This window comes from Papio anubis, chromosome 9 (assembly GCF_008728515.1).
Source record: "Papio anubis isolate 15944 chromosome 9, Panubis1.0, whole genome shotgun sequence".
Lineage (NCBI taxonomy): Eukaryota > Metazoa > Chordata > Mammalia > Primates > Cercopithecidae > Papio > Papio anubis.
In genome coordinates this window covers 2,573,141-2,589,331 of record NC_044984.1, presented here as the reverse complement: position 1 = coordinate 2,589,331, position 16,191 = coordinate 2,573,141, and the positions used below count along the sequence as shown (strand labels likewise).

The window sequence follows — 16,191 nt, the reverse complement described above, 5'->3', positions numbered from 1 at the left end:
AATTGCAAAGTCCCTCTCCCCCACGTGTCCAGCTCCATCTAAGAGAGGAGCTGGGACAGAGGCAATCTGAGAGACAAATCACTTTACCTTAAGGGACAGTTTAAAATACAGCACTGGGCTACGTTTACTCAGCTGGACGAAAATGTCTTTATGCTCCTGCCTTGTAGTAGGTAGGGCCAGGGAATCAAGATCAGCTCAATGATGAAAAACAACCAGTAATTTTTGGTAGATACACGCTTTGTGGGAGTGAATTCACATTCTCCCTGCACGCGTCTGTCCACTAATTCATTCAACACACATGTACGGACATTCACCACTGGACAGGCACTGAGCTGGGTGCTCTGAAAGTAGCCCCTGTGAGGCATGCAGGTAGAGCCTCTGGGGGCAGGGGACTGTGAGCCAGTAATCCGAGTGTGAACTGCTGAGTGCTGTGACAGGGACATCAGCAAAGCACCAGGGAAGGGGGAGCTGAGTAACTCTCCCTGGAGTCTGCAGAAGGTATTTCCACTCCCAGCGAAACGGGAGAGAAAGCAGTAACATGGAAGCAGTAACATCTGAGGGTCTGAACAGAAGTCTGAGTTCTCCAGATGAAGGCCTGGGGGCATGGTGATTTAAGTGGAGGAACGGCTCCATGCAAGGCCCTCAACGTGCACCAGGACAGGGAACATTTAGATAACTGCAAGAAGTTCCCTGTAGGAGGAACAAAGGTTATTTTCACGGAAGTGCAGGAAGTGCGGCTGGGAGGCAGATGGGGGCTGAGGACCCTGGGTCCTTTTGTAGGTTTTGTCATTGTCAAGAGCAGTGACACAGATGGGTGTCATAATCCTATGTGCTTTCCATCATCATCATAGTTCACATCTCACCATGTTCTATAAACATGAAGTAGGTCATGACAGTCACAAGGGTTCACTTTATGTTTCTTTTAACTGGACTTCATCTTAGAAGGGAGGAAAACACATCTGGTCTGACAACTTCCTAGGGACACTGCTGCCAAAAAGATGGACGGTCCGAGATCATTCAACAAATGTCAACCACTGGATTATTTGTCTGATCTGAGCCATAAGCTTTTTCTTAATGGCCATACAGAAAGTAGTTACCCCCTAAGAAGAATACCCCTTACCCTACTGACAACTCGTAGGCATTACCTTGGGCCACCCAACAGGGTGGCTGAGGACAGAGCTGGTGGTAGAAGGAAGGAAGAGCAGTGTGCGTCTCACTCACCTGAACTTTGACTTGGAGATCCGGTGGCTGAAAGAGAAAAAGGAAATGTTACCAAACACACGTGCATTTAAAAGATGTTCAACAGTCCCAGGGAAATTTGATGTTCCCCAGGTAACTTCGTGTAGGTGCTGGAAGGAGGCATGGTGTGAATTAGAACATCTAAACACTATGTATTTGAATGTGGAGACTGAGGTCTGGCCCAGCTAGCATCTTCTAAGTACAATCCTTGCTGTAGAGGGAGAGTACCAGGTCCTCAGGGTCTGCCTAGAAAGTTCTATGAGGTCAGGTTAGGAAGAGCTGTATCTTGAGAAAAGCTGCAGAGGAAGAAAAGGCCTCTCCTGATGACAAGAGGACCCCAATAGCAGAAAAATCACAGGCAAGAACAGGTCGGCACAGACCTCACAACTGTCTGCCAGAGCCCAGCTAGAGTGGGGTTATGAAGGGAAGACCAGCAAAATGAGCCAGCCAGAAATGGAGGGGCCACAACAGCCCCCACCCAAGAGCTACAGAGGGGGCCTAAGGAGCCAGCCCCAGATTCAGAGGAGAAACCCAGGATGCTGACAGTCACGTGCAGTCCTGAAGACCTGGGAACTTCTGGGCAGAAGCTCAGGGTGGGCGTGAGGGTGGCTGCCTGGAAGGGTCATTGAACAGGGAGGGGGTTCCATGGAAAGGCGGAACCTTCAAGGAAGTCCTGAGCCTCCCTAGTTCACGTAGGGAAGAGTGCACGGGAGGCAGGAGGCTGGGAGAAAAGGGCAGGCGGGAGAGACTGTGAAAGAGAAGTGTGGAGGAGAGAAGGCTGAGCCAAAGAGAGAGAAACAGAGTGAGAGAATGTAAGCAGTTGAGGTAATTAGAAGGCACCTGTCAGCTTGGCTTTGGTGCTAGAAGGGCGTGAACGCTGGGGATAGTGCAGGTGGTGACAATGTTCAGATGGAGAAGCAGAAGAACAGAACGCAAGTTAGAGATGAAGAAGGCAACGGAGACAGTGGTGGAGCAACAAGGAGAGGCATGGGGAAGAAAGGCGAGAAGGGAGTCTGGGAGGCGACTGCCGCAGGCCTGCCATGTCCCAGCCCGGCACACAGCGAGCTGTGTCGCAGAGCAAGAACATGCCAGCCCCTCTCGTTATTTCTTATTAAAAAAAATTAAGCCAGAAGATGTGACAGGTGGCAAAGCCATCGTGCATGAGATAATTATATCTCTGGGGCGCTGCGAATCAGAGCCAAGTGCCTTTACTGCTCCGAACCGTTAGCTAATAACCTCATCCCACCCCCATAGACTGCCTGTGAGGGCTGGAGGGTTTAATCACACGTGAACAGTGTGTGGGAGGGGGACTAGGAGCCCAGGGCAACACTGTTATTTACAGCCACAGTTTAACCAGCAAATGAATGTTTCCCAGCTGCTAACTGGGTGCTGGGGAACCCAGGCGCTCTCTTCTCCAGCGGGCCCATGCTGAGCCCCAGACCTTCAGCGTCTCCCCAGGCTGCTTTTGGATGGTTGCCTCTCCTTGCTGTTACCCATAAGCTCAAGTGAGTGGGTGACCACGGCCTTCAGCTTTGTCACTCCGACTCCAAGCCTAGCCTGGCCCCAGGCCTTCTTTCAGAAACACCTCAGTAGTCCTGCCTGGGGTGCCCCCTGATGACGACCACCGGCCCTTTGCCATGAGGCATTCTCTTGCTCGCAGTGCAAGCGGGTCACAAGTGCAAGTGGGCTCTGAAAAGCTCCTCTCTGGGGAAACCTAACCCTGAGTGTTCGTCTCCAAGGGAAATGACCCTGGGAAGCAGGACTGGCGCTGGGGGTGCTGGAAAAGGAGGTCCTGCTTCAAGCATGGTCGTGGACTGCAGGTCCTTCTGTGGCATCCGGGCACATTCTGAGCAAGAAATGGACAGAGCTTTCTTGTCTGCTTTGTGACAGGTCCGGATGGATAAGCCTGGGCACCACACTTAAAGACTGATTTTGTTGCTATTGTTGCTATTCTCTGGGATTGTGAGCACAATTTTAGGTTCGCGGGGACCAAAACCTCATCCCCTTTTAAAGGCTGGCACTTTTGACAAGCAACCGCCGAATGACTAAGTTCCATGTTGGGCAGGCTCCTCTCCTGGAGAAGGGGAGGACACTGCTCAGTGGTGTTTGTCTGGAGACCGAGGGAAACTCCATGCCCGTGGGGAGCTGAGGTGAGAACTCTGTGACATCTGAACTCCTTGGTTCTTCCTGCTCCCTTTGCACACCTTGGAGTTAATGCTAGGACCTCTTTGCCTCCTGGGAGGTGGCCCAGGGTTCTGGGCTGGAAAGGTGCTCCTGCAGTGAGAGGACGCAAGCCAGGAGCCCGGGTGCCTTGGTGCCATGGTGCTGGTCCACATCCTAGGCCGGTTCACTGTGGCCAGTGCCTCCCTGCTACTGATCTTCACAATCTCCAAAGAACCCTGAGAACAGCTGGGGGCTCTGGCTTCTCTATGCCCAGTGCACTCAGAAGGCTTCCTGGCTTTCTCCACCATCATTGTTCCAATGAGGCACAATTCCTACCTCAGGCTGAGCGGATTCTTGTAGAAGAGCGAGGAGGGAGAGAAGGCTGGTGAGGAACACGAGACCGTCAGAACAGTTCCAGTGGGTGGGAACCGAAGTTCATGCAACGCCAGATACTTTCTCCACCCAGGACTCTAAGACAAACCTTCGGAGAGACCATGATTTTCCTTTGTGCTTTTCAGGTTCAGAATTAGAGACAGGCCCCAGACTCTTTTTCTCCCCTAGTTACTCAGTTTGCATTTGTCATTATCTGAGAAATATTTGAACTTCTTGAGAGCTATTTATATTTTCAGCCTCTCCCCTCTTCTTAGAGGAACGAGTGCCATATGTTTACTACCTGCTGTGTAAAATAGTATTTCCCTGAATTGTCCCAAATTTGCCTTTAACGTAAGTCAGATGGCACTGCAGTCATCATCCACATTGACAATGCGTCTGACTCAGCATCCTTAACTCTGGGACTTCCTCTCCAGCACAGCTCTTATTATTGGGAGGGTCACATCCTGCCCTTGCCACGGCATAGGATTCCTTCCACTCCTGGGTCCTGAGCTCAGATGCTCCATGGCTCTGGCCAGAGCCTCCCTTTCTATGATCCCTCCTGCTCTTTCAGAGGACCCAACCTTTGTCCTCACTGGATCCTCCCCATCACTCACACCCTTTAACACCAGGCTTGACTATAGTCATGGCAACGTTGCCCTCAATACCACAGAGACTCCACACCGCCTGGGCCTTCTGCTGAGCCTGCATGGCTAAGCCCCACCCTCGGTCACCCCGCTGTCTCTTTTTAGTGCTCTCAGGCTGCAGAGTCTGCCAAAAATATGGCTGACTGCACATTTATGATATCAGTCTCCACCGCGGCATCAGTGCTGCCCAGGAACCTTTGGGCAACCTCTCGATGACTCACTGGTTTCAGTCTCCGTACTGTCCTTCAAGTTCCTGTGGCCCCTGACCCTTGCTTTGGGAGATGAGATGGCTGAGCTCATTCGGAGTGACTCCTATCACTGACCCCTTCATCAGAGCCTGTTTCTGATTCTATCTTCTTTACAGAACTGTAGGCCTTGAGAGCTGGAAGGGACCCTTAGATACTATGTGGACCTACAGTTTGCAGTTTCTCCAGGTGTAGAATGCTTTCTTCACATGAAATCTTGCACCGCTGCAGGTGGTTTCCGCCCCCTGCCCCAGCCTCTGCTGAGACGTCAGTCCGACCCTTCTTTTTCCCAGAGGATAAGGCTGAGGCCCAGAGCAGAGCGCTCTGGCCAAGATCCCAGGGCTAGCTGGAGGTTGATGGGCACTAGACTCTGGGACTCCTCTTCTTTCATTTTCCAATTAGTCCCAGGCGCACAGAAACTCCTCTTTCCTGAGCAAGTTCAGTGCCTCAAACTGTCTTTGCTGTCGCCCTTCTCCTCTTCAGAAGCAATGCCTTCCTGTAAGCACCTGCTTCCCCTCCAGCTGGTTTCGCTTCTTCCTGCTCTGTGACCTCTTCCTTGCCTTGAAGCTTGCCCTAGCTTTTATTACAACGAAGGCCAGCACTTCCCACACTCATGCTACTCCTCTTCACATGCTCCCATCTTCCTCCCTGTCCATGGCCTCACTGCCTGACTGAGCACCCTGTCCTAGCCCATTTCCACCCCTTCTCCCTCACTGAGGCCGACTCCCAAGACCAGAGCCCTGCAACCCTTAGGGGGTAGCACCCCAGAACACACACACAGCACAGCCCCTCTTTCCCTCTGCAGCCCGAGCTGCCGCCACGCTACCTCGCGCCTGCGCCAGGCTCTTGTGGCTTCTCATTCCTGCCTGCTCTTTTCCTGACATCGCAGTGATCCTCCGGGAGCTCCGAACTAACCAAATCAACCTCCCGCTCAGCTCTGTTCAGAACGCCCTTCAGCGACTTCTCACGCTCTTCTGATGCAGACCCAAATGGTTAAGGGTCTGCCAGGCCCTCAAAAACTCACGTCCATCCTTCTGTTCTCAGCTGGAATTTTAATTCTGCAAAGAAGGCTTTCCTAACCTGCCAGTCCAAATCAGAAACCTTTGTTATCAGCCCGACCTTACACTTACTTTTCCTTCTCAACACTTACCCCAATTTAGAGTTGTCTATTTATTTGCACAGCGTCTCTCCCACACTAGACCGTGAGCTCCAGTATGATGGCGTCAATTTCCTCCCCTGTTGTGTGTCACCACCACCTAGCCTAGCACCAAGCTGGGCAGACTGTGGAACGAATGCACAGATCAACAGCTCTGTCCTGAAATTCCTCCCCCCGCGCTTCCAGGCTGGCGCTGCTGCCTCTTCTCCTAACGTTCCTTTGTCTGTTTCGCTTGCTTGGTCTTCTTTTTCTGTGTGTCCATTTCCCAAGATTCAGCCCTTGGTCTTCTGTTTTCCACTTCGCGCTGAACAACCCTGTCCTATCACCTCATTGGTGGTTTTCATCCCGGCAACCTAAAACATGTGCGGCCACCCCTGTTCAGAGCTGAGCCTCGGACCTCCGTATCTCGTGGTCTCCATGATACCTGCAGGTCACTCCAACTGGGCTCCTGCTTCAGATTTCACTTCCGCCTCATTATCCTCTTCCCTAACTGTGATGGCTCCTTCCTCTTCATTACCTCCACCTGCCTGCCCCTGCTGCCATGAAATACCATGCTGTAGTTCTTTCCTCCCTTCCCCCAACAGGAACCATCTCCATCCAGGCCTTCTTACTACATAGCAGTCCTCGTCGTGACCTCATCTTATTACATAAGACTTCTAACCCTTAGCTTTAAAGATCCTGGTCACTCACTGTCCCCTCAGACCATCACACTCAGTCTCAGTTCCCGTGCTGCTTCTCCTGCCAGGAATGCTGGCAGAGTCTTGGCCCATCATTGTCTGGGGCGGGGTGGGAGGTCGAGAGATGGGGAAAGACCACATTTTATTAGGGGCATATTATAATTCTGGCATGTGACTCAGCATTTTGTATGCACAGAGTACGAATGTGGCTAAACACGGGGATAACAGGGACCATTTCTGCAGCGCTCTCCAGGCTGCAGAGCACGTGCTCTGAGCAAACGACAGATCCACTGGAGACTGCCAGCCTCCATCCGCAGCGGAGTATCATGTTTCCTTCCTAACAGAGCCTCAGGCTCTCCTGAAATGTACTGTCCGGTGACTTCCTGGTGCCAGCTCCCTGGTCCCTCCTGGTATGTGACTCAGGCCTGCTCAACAGCCAGAGTTGGAGGGCCTTTGATCATCTCTCTAAGCCTCGTCTTGGTGGCAAGACGACAGAAAGGCCTAGAGCTGACGGACTTTGAAGCCTTCCTACGGGCCTTTCCTTGAGTTGCTGTTTGGGACCTACTGCCAGAAACTCAAGTACTTGTTTTGTACGATTCCAAAAGAAGAGGTTTGCACTGCTGCTTAAAAATGTAATTAGCATCGTATGTTAACAAGATTTTGACAAGAATTGCTTCCCGACAATGCTGAGAAATCTGCAGTGCAGACTCCCGGGTGCCGCTGTCAGAGTGAGTGATACTGAAGCCCCATGCTCCCTGGAGACAGCGGCTGTGAGGGCTGCTCTGGCCTCATCCTCATTCTCCTTCCCCCACATGGGCTCCGAGGCCATGCTCAAGGCCAGCATTGCTGGTTTAGACTCTTTCACAGCTCAGCGTTGTGAAAGGGCTGTGCTCGCCCAGGCTCTCCGTCATTCCACAGACGAGGAGGGAGGGGGGATGCTGCCTCCCAGATGGAGCGATTCAGAAATGCACTGTATCCGGGACTGGTCTGACTCAGAGCCTCTGTTTGCAGTTCTTCCAGCGGCCAGGGTGAGTTTGCAGTCGTGACGCCCCAAGGCAACAGAACAGCAGGCTCCACTGCACTTCTGCTTCCCTTACTGGCAGGATGACAGAGCTTCAGGTAAGGACCCACATGCTGGTCATCTCCCAGCGCATCTTCTCACCTGTCTGCTTCCCTCCCAGGTCACGTTTATCAGAATGGAAGGGGTGGCCAGCAGGACTCAGGACCCTAACCTCGTCAGCTCTTTGAAGAGGGGTAAAAGGGACTGGAGTGAAAGAAACAGACTTCGGGGCCGCCCCCTACACACACCCCCTCTATATTTCTCAAATGTGAAGAAAAGTAGCTCAAAACCCAAGAGTCAGCGCCCCCGAAGAAGTACTGAATTGAAGATGAGCCTTGATTTTAAGACTCACCCCCAGCCAGGGCCATCCTCACCCCAGAGCCCTCTGCTCCCCATCTTGGTTCCCACCTGAGGTTTGTTTCTTGCCACCGGCTCTAATCTCTGCCTTTCCCAGTGATGAGCCAGCCCATTGTGATTTCCAGATGCAGCTTTTCCACCCGTGCTCCAGAAAAAGCCCCAGCCCCTGGGCTCGCCGTGCCTACTCACGCCAGCCTGGCCCCGCAGTTTTCTCCCTCGATGTCACCTCCAGCCACGTTTTCGGTGTTGACGGACTCGGTCTCACTGGTGGGCATGCTCACTGCAAGAGTCAAAGGGAAGCAGAGCAAGGCATTGAGGGTGGGGAGAGAAGGGAACAGAAGAGCATTAGTTTGCAACACGCTCACCGCAAGACCCAGTGCGGGTTGGCAGAAAGAGAGCCTGTGTGCACCGGCTGGCTAATCCGCACAGATCCCCTTGACTGACACGCCTGCTGCTTGTCCAGGGCAGGTTTTGCTGCCAAGAACACTGCAAACTAATGGAAGTATGGGAGGATATCTGGTAATAACAGCATTTTACCTTACAGGATACATCCTGAAAAAACTGACCACTGAATCTCTCCTCTGCACTCTGTGGACTGGAAGAAGCTGCAGAGCCTTTTCCATTTGCAACTACCACTTGCCATAGAAAGAGGAGCTTTCGTGAAAATATATCATTTTCCTTACTTCATCCCACCCGCCATCTCTAAGGGGCTCCATCTCCAAGAACAGGGACCAGCCTGTTTGTAGAAAGGGCGTGCTTGCTGCTGGGTGGACAGAGGCCTCCCCTTTCCGGCAGTCGGTTACTCCCAGGAGCACGATTGAGACAGAGGGCTTGAGGGAAATGGCCATTCCCAGAGCCGCGCACTGAGACTCAAACTAGCCCTGGAGACATCAGGAGTGAGGAGTGGAAGTGTGCAGTCCACACGATTATGTTTACTTGTGGTCAGAAGACAGCCTGTACGGATACTATTTCCCCTTTCAGCCACCCTGACATTCCCATGTCAACAGGTTGACTTGGATATAAGCCGTTTAATTCAACTTGTCCACCCTCCTCCCAAGGCAGCTGTGGGCTGAATTCCCAGAATGATGGGAGTTTTCTAGCTTAGAACCCAGTTTGGTGGCCTGAAAGAAGTCATTATTATTATTATTATTATTATTTTTTCTTCTAAATAAAAGTTTAACTCAAATAATTCTTCTTCACCTTCCATCACTCTCTTACTATGACACAATGCGTTCCTTAGTTCTGTAACCCTTATTCTTTAGAGTGGCCATCGTATGCTTGGTCCTGGTTCTGCTGTTCCTCCAGAATAGAACCCTTCATCTGCTGAGAAAGCCACCCGCCCTCAGCAGATACAGAATCTGCTGTTAGTGAGGGAGCGGCCTCCGGTGACAAGTCCCCGTGAGGCTGCCAGCACCCAAGAAACACTTCTGCTGGTCGTACGGATAATGTTGATGGATGTGGATTTTTCCTGGTGTCCTTTCCTTTGGATTAAGACAAGCCAGGTTGGTGAGAAGAGAATCATTTCAAGCATATGGAAGATACAAATGAAGTCCACGACTTACCGTATGTTCGACTGTTGTGTATGAGAGACCTCTCTGACCTTTTTAATAAAATTGAATTTAAAAAAATCCAGATGTCATTTCATAGAACTGTAGAGCTGGGTGAGGCTTTAGAAACTTTCTGGCTCTAACTCGTCCTCCTCACTCTGCAGGAGAGGAAAGCGAGGCCAGAGAAGGGATGTGGTGCCCGCAGTCACGCGGTGTGTTCGAGGAGGCCTGGGACCAGGGCACAAGTGTCACACCCCCTGCACCATGTTCATCCTGAGTGCCCCAGTCTCAACCGCCTCTGCACTCTACACCCTTGGCAAAGACAAGCTTCTTAAAGCCTACTAGGCTCTGGGAGCACCACAGGAAGGCAGTGAGTAGCCAAACAGGGGCACTGAATTCCATAGCATTACACTCACTTTATAGTCTGAAGTCTGGAGGGGCTGGTGAGACCAGCCCATAGGGGTGGTTTCAGGCCTGGGAGCTGGGAAAACGGACCTTCAGAGCTTGCCAAGGGCCCTGCTCAAACCACACTAAGGAAGCCATAAAATGGAAGCACTCTAAGTCTTCCAATCCATCTATCTCCAGCCATCTCAGCCCTAAGATTTTTTAATTTTAATTTTTTATTTTTTAGCTCTCCACCCTCTGGACATCCTTGCTTGAAGGGCCAGGCCATGTAGAAAAAGTTCTGTGACTCTGTGACACTTGGTTCCCAGAGCCTTACGTGTGAGTACAGTGCTGTGGAGGTGGCGGTGCTAGGCTTGGAAAGACAAATGAACTTGGAGGCGCAGGCCTGGGCACTAGAAATAAGGACAGCACCTTCTAAATCGAGGCACTGCCTGTACTGGTTCCAACCGCGCATTCACAATGTCCTTACTCCAGGCCAGCACTGCCCAAAGGAAGAGCTCCTGGAGGAATAGCTCTGCCAGTTGTCACACCCACTGACTTTATACATATGAAGCAATGACAAGGCAGTGCCGTTGAGGGGGACAGGTTGCCATCCCTTCACAAACACACGGACACACACACAACATATATAGGTACACATATATGCACACACAGAACTACTGCGGCACAAGCCATCAAGAGAAACACCCTCCCGTTCTGTCTGGTATGCACCCATACACATTTACACACACACAGCACAGGGCGACATTACCATGGGTTTCTGTGGAATGACTAAACCAAGCAAACTTCCCTTTCTTCTGATCAAGCATGCCCGCCAGAGTGCCTCCTTTCACAGACAAGATGGTCAGTGTCAAGAACCAGGAACAAGACATCAACAGAGCACACGCAGTCAGCCACGGGCAAAAGAAAGAAACAAGGAACTCAGCTTTCACAGAGAACATCCATTTTTATCACAGAAAATAAAGAAAAAAAAATTCAAAGCAATAAATCAAAACATATAGGAAAACAACAAAATAGAACCAAACCCCCAACTCACATGAATTAACATCACAAAACAAATGATGACCCTGGAGAGAAGGAATTACTCCAGGAGAGAGAGGCTATCTGGCATATCTAATGAAAGACTTTGAGAGGGCTTCCTAGGAGGGGGCTGGCACTCATCCCTGCTGCTTCCTTAGGGAGCTGTTGCCCTTTGCAGGCTCAAGTGGGGTCACTGCTAAAGTCTAGCCGTAGCCCTGGTATCCTCTTCATCCCTACCCAATAGCCAGGTGACTTGTCTCCTCCCTCACATGGGACCACACTGCAAAACTTTCACCTGTAGTGGATTCAAGGGTTTCCTCGCTATTTGCACCCGGATAGAGTCACTCGCAGGTGGAAAAACAACCCATTGACCTGCTTGCTCCTTTGTTCAGTTCAAAATTCCATTCTTTTTATTTATTTATTTATTTTTTGAGACAGAGTCTCGCTCTGTCACCCAGGCTGGAGTGCGGTGGTGCGATCTTGGCTCACTGCAAGCTCCGCCTCCCGGGTTCACGCCATTCTCCTGCCTCAGCCTCCCAAGTAGCTGGGACTACAGGCACCCGCCACCACTCCCGGCTACTTTTTTGTATTTTTAGTAGAGACGGGCTTTCGCTGTGTTAGCCAGGATGGTCTCGATCTCCTGACCTCATGATCTGCCCACCTCGGCCTCCCAAAGTGCTGGGATTACAGGTGTGATCAATAATTCAATTCTATTCAGCAAAGACCCATCAAACGCCTAGGGCTCATACCCAAAACATATATGTGTCTGCTTTTAATTAGTTTAAATGGGCCAATAAGTTGTTAAATTGCCTGTCAATGGGTGGTCATTTGAGGAAGTTTGTAAATAAGGGAGAAGAATTCTGTGAGTTCTGCTGGGTCTGGGCTACAGCTGAAGAGGAGAGTGCTCCAGAAGAGTGTGAAGACACTAGCCACTGCACGGGAGAGTGTGAAGACCCCAGCTACTGCACAGGAGAGCATGAAGACACCAGCGACTGCATGGAAGAGTGTGAAGACACCAGCCACTGCATGGGAGAGTGTGAAGACCCCAGCTACTGCACGGAAGAGTGTGAAGACACCAGCCACTGCACGGGAGCGTGTGAAGACTCCAGCCACTGCACGGGAGAGTGTGAAGACCCCAGCTACTGCAAGGAAGAGTGTGAAGACCCCAGCCACTGCAAGGAAGAGTGTGAAGACCCCAGCTACTACACGGAAGAGTGTGAAGACACCAGTCACTGCATGGGAGAGCATGAAGACACCAATCACTGCAAGGGAGAGTGTGAAGACACCAGCCACTGCATAGCAGAGTGTGAAGACTCCAGCTACTACAAGGAAGAGTGTGAAGACACTAGCCACTGCACTGGAGAGCATGAAGACACTAATCACTGCATGGGGAAGGGGATGTTCTGTATGAACTTGGAGTTCTGGATGTCAAGTGCTTTAGCTAATTGCTCAGATAAAGTTTTCCCATTTCATTTGAAAGAACTGGCATGAGCTGTGCCTCTGCGAGGTCACTATGCAGGGTGCAAAAGGAATTGTGGTTTTTGCATTGTTGGAATTTGCCGTTTGGTATTTAAATATGTTCTTAAATAAATGTGGTTATGTTATACTTCATTTTAATGGGCATTTCTCTTTTTTTTTTTGGTTAATGATGTATTGCTGTTTATTTTATGTTTATTTTAGACTATGGAAATGATGTTAGACAAAGAGCAAATTCGAGTGATTTGGGTCATAAAGCAGTGGAGACAACTTGCAACATCAACAACTCATTTGGCCCAGGAACTGCTAATGAACATCCACCACAGTGGTGGTTCAACAAGTTTTGCAAAGACGAGGAGCATAATGAAGAAGATGAGGAGCATAATGGCAGGCCATGGGAAGTTGATGACGACCAATGGAGAGCCATCATCGAAGCTGATCCTCTTACAACTACACGAGAAGTTGCTGAATAACTCAATGTCAACCATTCTATGGTTATTTGGCATTTGAAGCTTATTGAAAGGTGAAAAAGCTCGATAAGTAGGTGCCTCATGAGCTGAGCAAAAAAACCCCAAAAAAACAAACAAACAAAAAAAACACCACATTGTTTTGAGGTGTCATCTTCTCTTATTCTACTCAACAACAACAAACTATTTCTTGATCAAATTGTGATGTGTGAGGAAAAGTCTATTTTATATGACAACCAGCAATGACCAGCTCAGTGGCTGGAGGGAGAAGAAGCTCCAAAGCACTTCCCAAAGCCAAACTTACACCAAAAAAAAGTCATGATCACTGTTTAGTGGTCTGCTATTAGTGTGATTCACTACAGCTTTCTGAATCCCAGCGAAACCATTACATCTAAGAAGCATTCTCAGCAAATCAATGAGATGCATCAAAAACTGCAATGCCTGCAGCTGGCATTGGCCAACAGAAAGGGCCCAATTCTTTTCCACAACAATGCAGGACCGCATGTCGCACAACCAATGCTTTAAAAGTTGAACCAATTGGGCTACAAAGTTTTGCCTCATCTGCCATATTCACCTGACCTCTTGCCATCCAACCACCACTTCTTCAAGCATCTCGACTTTTTGCAGGGAAAATGCTTTTCACAACCAGCAGGATGCAGAAAATGCTTTCCAAGAGTTTGTTGAATCTGGAAGCATGGATTTTTACGTAATAGGAATAAAAATCTTATCTCTTGTTGGCAAAAATGTGTTGATTGTAATGGTTCCTATTTTGATTAATAAAGATGTGTTTGAGCCTAGTTATAATGATTTAAAATTCATGGTCTGAAATCACAATTTCTTTTGCACCAACCTAGTATTAATGAGTGGCAGCGAATGCAGGCGGGAAGTCGGTCACCACTCACAGAAGGAAGCATGTGCCCTGCTGAACTCATGGGTGGCCCCATCACTTCCGGGAAAGGCATGAGGGGAGGGGCAACCCAAGTCTTAGGTTTTTCTATATTTCATCCTCTTCTCCTAGAACGCAGATTATACTCAATGGACTTCCTTGGATGTTGCCTGGTAAGGAGAATTTTGGAGACTGGCTAGTGATAGAAAAGGGCCATACCTATTTTTAACCTGAAGGGCTGTGTCTCACACACTCGTCTTTAAGGTACAAAGTGTGGAACGAACAGAGACTTCATACCTGGCAGGTTTTTTTTTTTTTTTTTTTTTTTTTTTCCCCACTTCTCGGAAATCCCACCTGCAAAAAGCACTGAGAGTTAGGAGCTGAAATGAGCCACTTGGTTCAAGTTTCCCTTCTAGGGAAAGGTATGTCTCAAACAGTCACTAACATGGGACTCTCATAATGAACGGTCTTTTATCTGGAGATGTAGGGGGTAGACGTAGGCTGCCAGTCTCCAAGTTTCTATCTGTGTGGTGGTTGTCTGAGGGGATGAGAGCCCTGCTTAGTGGTGGAGAGTCCAGAACATTGACACCTTCCATGCAGAAGCGTTATTCAGCTTTTGGCTCTGACATCCTAAGTGTCCTATCTTGTTCAATTTCAGAAGCGACTGTATGATCACTTTATAAACCTGAATTTGACCAGGGTTGGTCTTTCATGGGGACCAAGTTGGCAGTCACCTGTATGGAAAAATGATCTGAAGAGCAACTAAATAATCTCCCTGGATGGTTCACGGAAGTCTCAGATCTTTCTTTTGGGGCATGGCATGTAATCTAAAGTTCCTTTCTGAAATAAAAATATCTCACCTGGAAGAAGCACTCTATGAACACATTAGTGCCTATTAATTTGTGATAGTTTATCCCACAAGCACCTGCAGGAATAAAATGGCGAAATGGTGTTTGTGTTCCTATTATCAAGGGATTACATAGTGGTATCAAAGCTGATTCCTCAAGGAAAACTTCTAGGAAGCTGAATGTCCAAATTGTTGAAAGTTTAGAATCATGAATGCTGGATACTTACTCAATGGACGAGATGGAAAGCCTGACCCCTCCCTCGGCCATTCCAATGAGGAGTTGGTTGGAAACTAAGGGGCACCTTTTCTCTAAAGGCAACCTACTCCAATGTCCTTAGAAGTGAAGCTCGATTGTCTGCTCATCTGTAGGCAATGTCATACTAGTACATCCTTTATAAGGCACGATATGCTTTATCGAATGGATCTGGGAAGGAGAAGGCTGGGGAAGAAAGCTAGACAGGAAGCTTGTTTTCCAGTTTTCTAACTTCCCTCTTACCAAGTGCTGTGGACCAAATGTGTTTCTCTGGGCTCTCCAGTCCCCTGCTTCTGCTGAGAAGACTCCGCAAGAAAATGAGATTTCTTTGAAAGTGTAAGACACATCTGCCAGCAGGAGTGGCTGGCCTCTCAGGAGGTTTGCTAAGAAAATGCCCAGTCTGTATTCTGGAACTTGGCTGGTAGCTCAAATGGCTAACATCATTGCATTTTTAGTAATATTATCAACGGCTACAGCAAGTTGTATGGCCAACTTGCCAATAACTGATTACATCCTTTAATTAATGTCTTCTCCCCCCGACCCCACAAACATATACTCTTGGTGGCCACTCTTGCTTGAACAGTGCTTAGTAGGAGTAGGACTATTTCTATGTCTCAAGAGAGGTGCACGGTTATTGTCTTATGGCAACCAGTGTCTCCCCTGACCTGCTTTGGGAACAGTTGTGTGACTACTGGGGAGATTATAAAAAGTCATTTTCTCCCTGGGATAATCTCTTGAAACTGGAAGCATGCCAGCTGTGCTAGTGGGGGAGGACTAGAGCTAAGCCATTGTGTAGATTGCCCTTCCTTGGTGTTTGGGTTTGCAAACCCTCTGAGGGTTTACTCGCTGAAATTTGGGAATCCTCCATTAAACACCAGGTGGTGCTTTGAAAGTATGGCTGCAGCGATCAGCGGGCCAGCCTTTCTACAGCTGTGGTCAACAGAGAATGGGCAGGCTTAGAGCACACAAGCCTCACTTTTCCCCATAGGAAGTGAGCTCTCTATAAAACGAATGACTCTCTTGACAGTTCCCCATATTGCTGAAAGCAAGTCTCCAAGTAGTGAATCTGCTGCAGGCTATGCCAGTGTGCGAACACTCACGTTCTCCTTAAAAAGAAATTGGATCTTATTTAGCCACCATGAGGCCACCATGATGTGTCCAAAGATGACCAAAGTCATCCACATGAATAAAAAATGACTCCAGAAGGGGTTTTGGCAAAGGATTGAGAGTCAGAACCACTTTAGTTTTGATAAAAAAGAAAAAAAGGCACTAAGGTGACAGCAAGAAATCCACGAAGGAAACAGTGAGCAAAATCTTCTTTGGTGCCCGCTGCTGTAGTCTCGTTTCCTTCCTCCCTGCCACATCCTGACTCCCTTC

The 16,191-nt window shown here is 49.2% G+C and overlaps 1 protein-coding gene across 46 annotated transcripts in view; it reads right to left on the bottom strand.

The window, feature by feature from the left end:
* The window catches only part of CACNA1C (calcium voltage-gated channel subunit alpha1 C), a 729,498-nt gene that overhangs the window by 140,969 nt on the left and 572,338 nt on the right, over positions 1-16,191 (bottom strand). For all 46 annotated transcript variants that reach the window (XM_009217701.4, XM_017946457.3, XM_017946456.3 and 43 more), the window contains exons 10-11: positions 8,103-8,193; positions 1,222-1,248 (exon numbers count right to left, since the gene is read on the bottom strand). In XM_009217701.4, the coding sequence (XP_009215965.2) occupies positions 1,222-1,248; positions 8,103-8,193 (118 nt within the window). The remainder of the gene's footprint in view (positions 1-1,221; positions 1,249-8,102; positions 8,194-16,191) is intronic.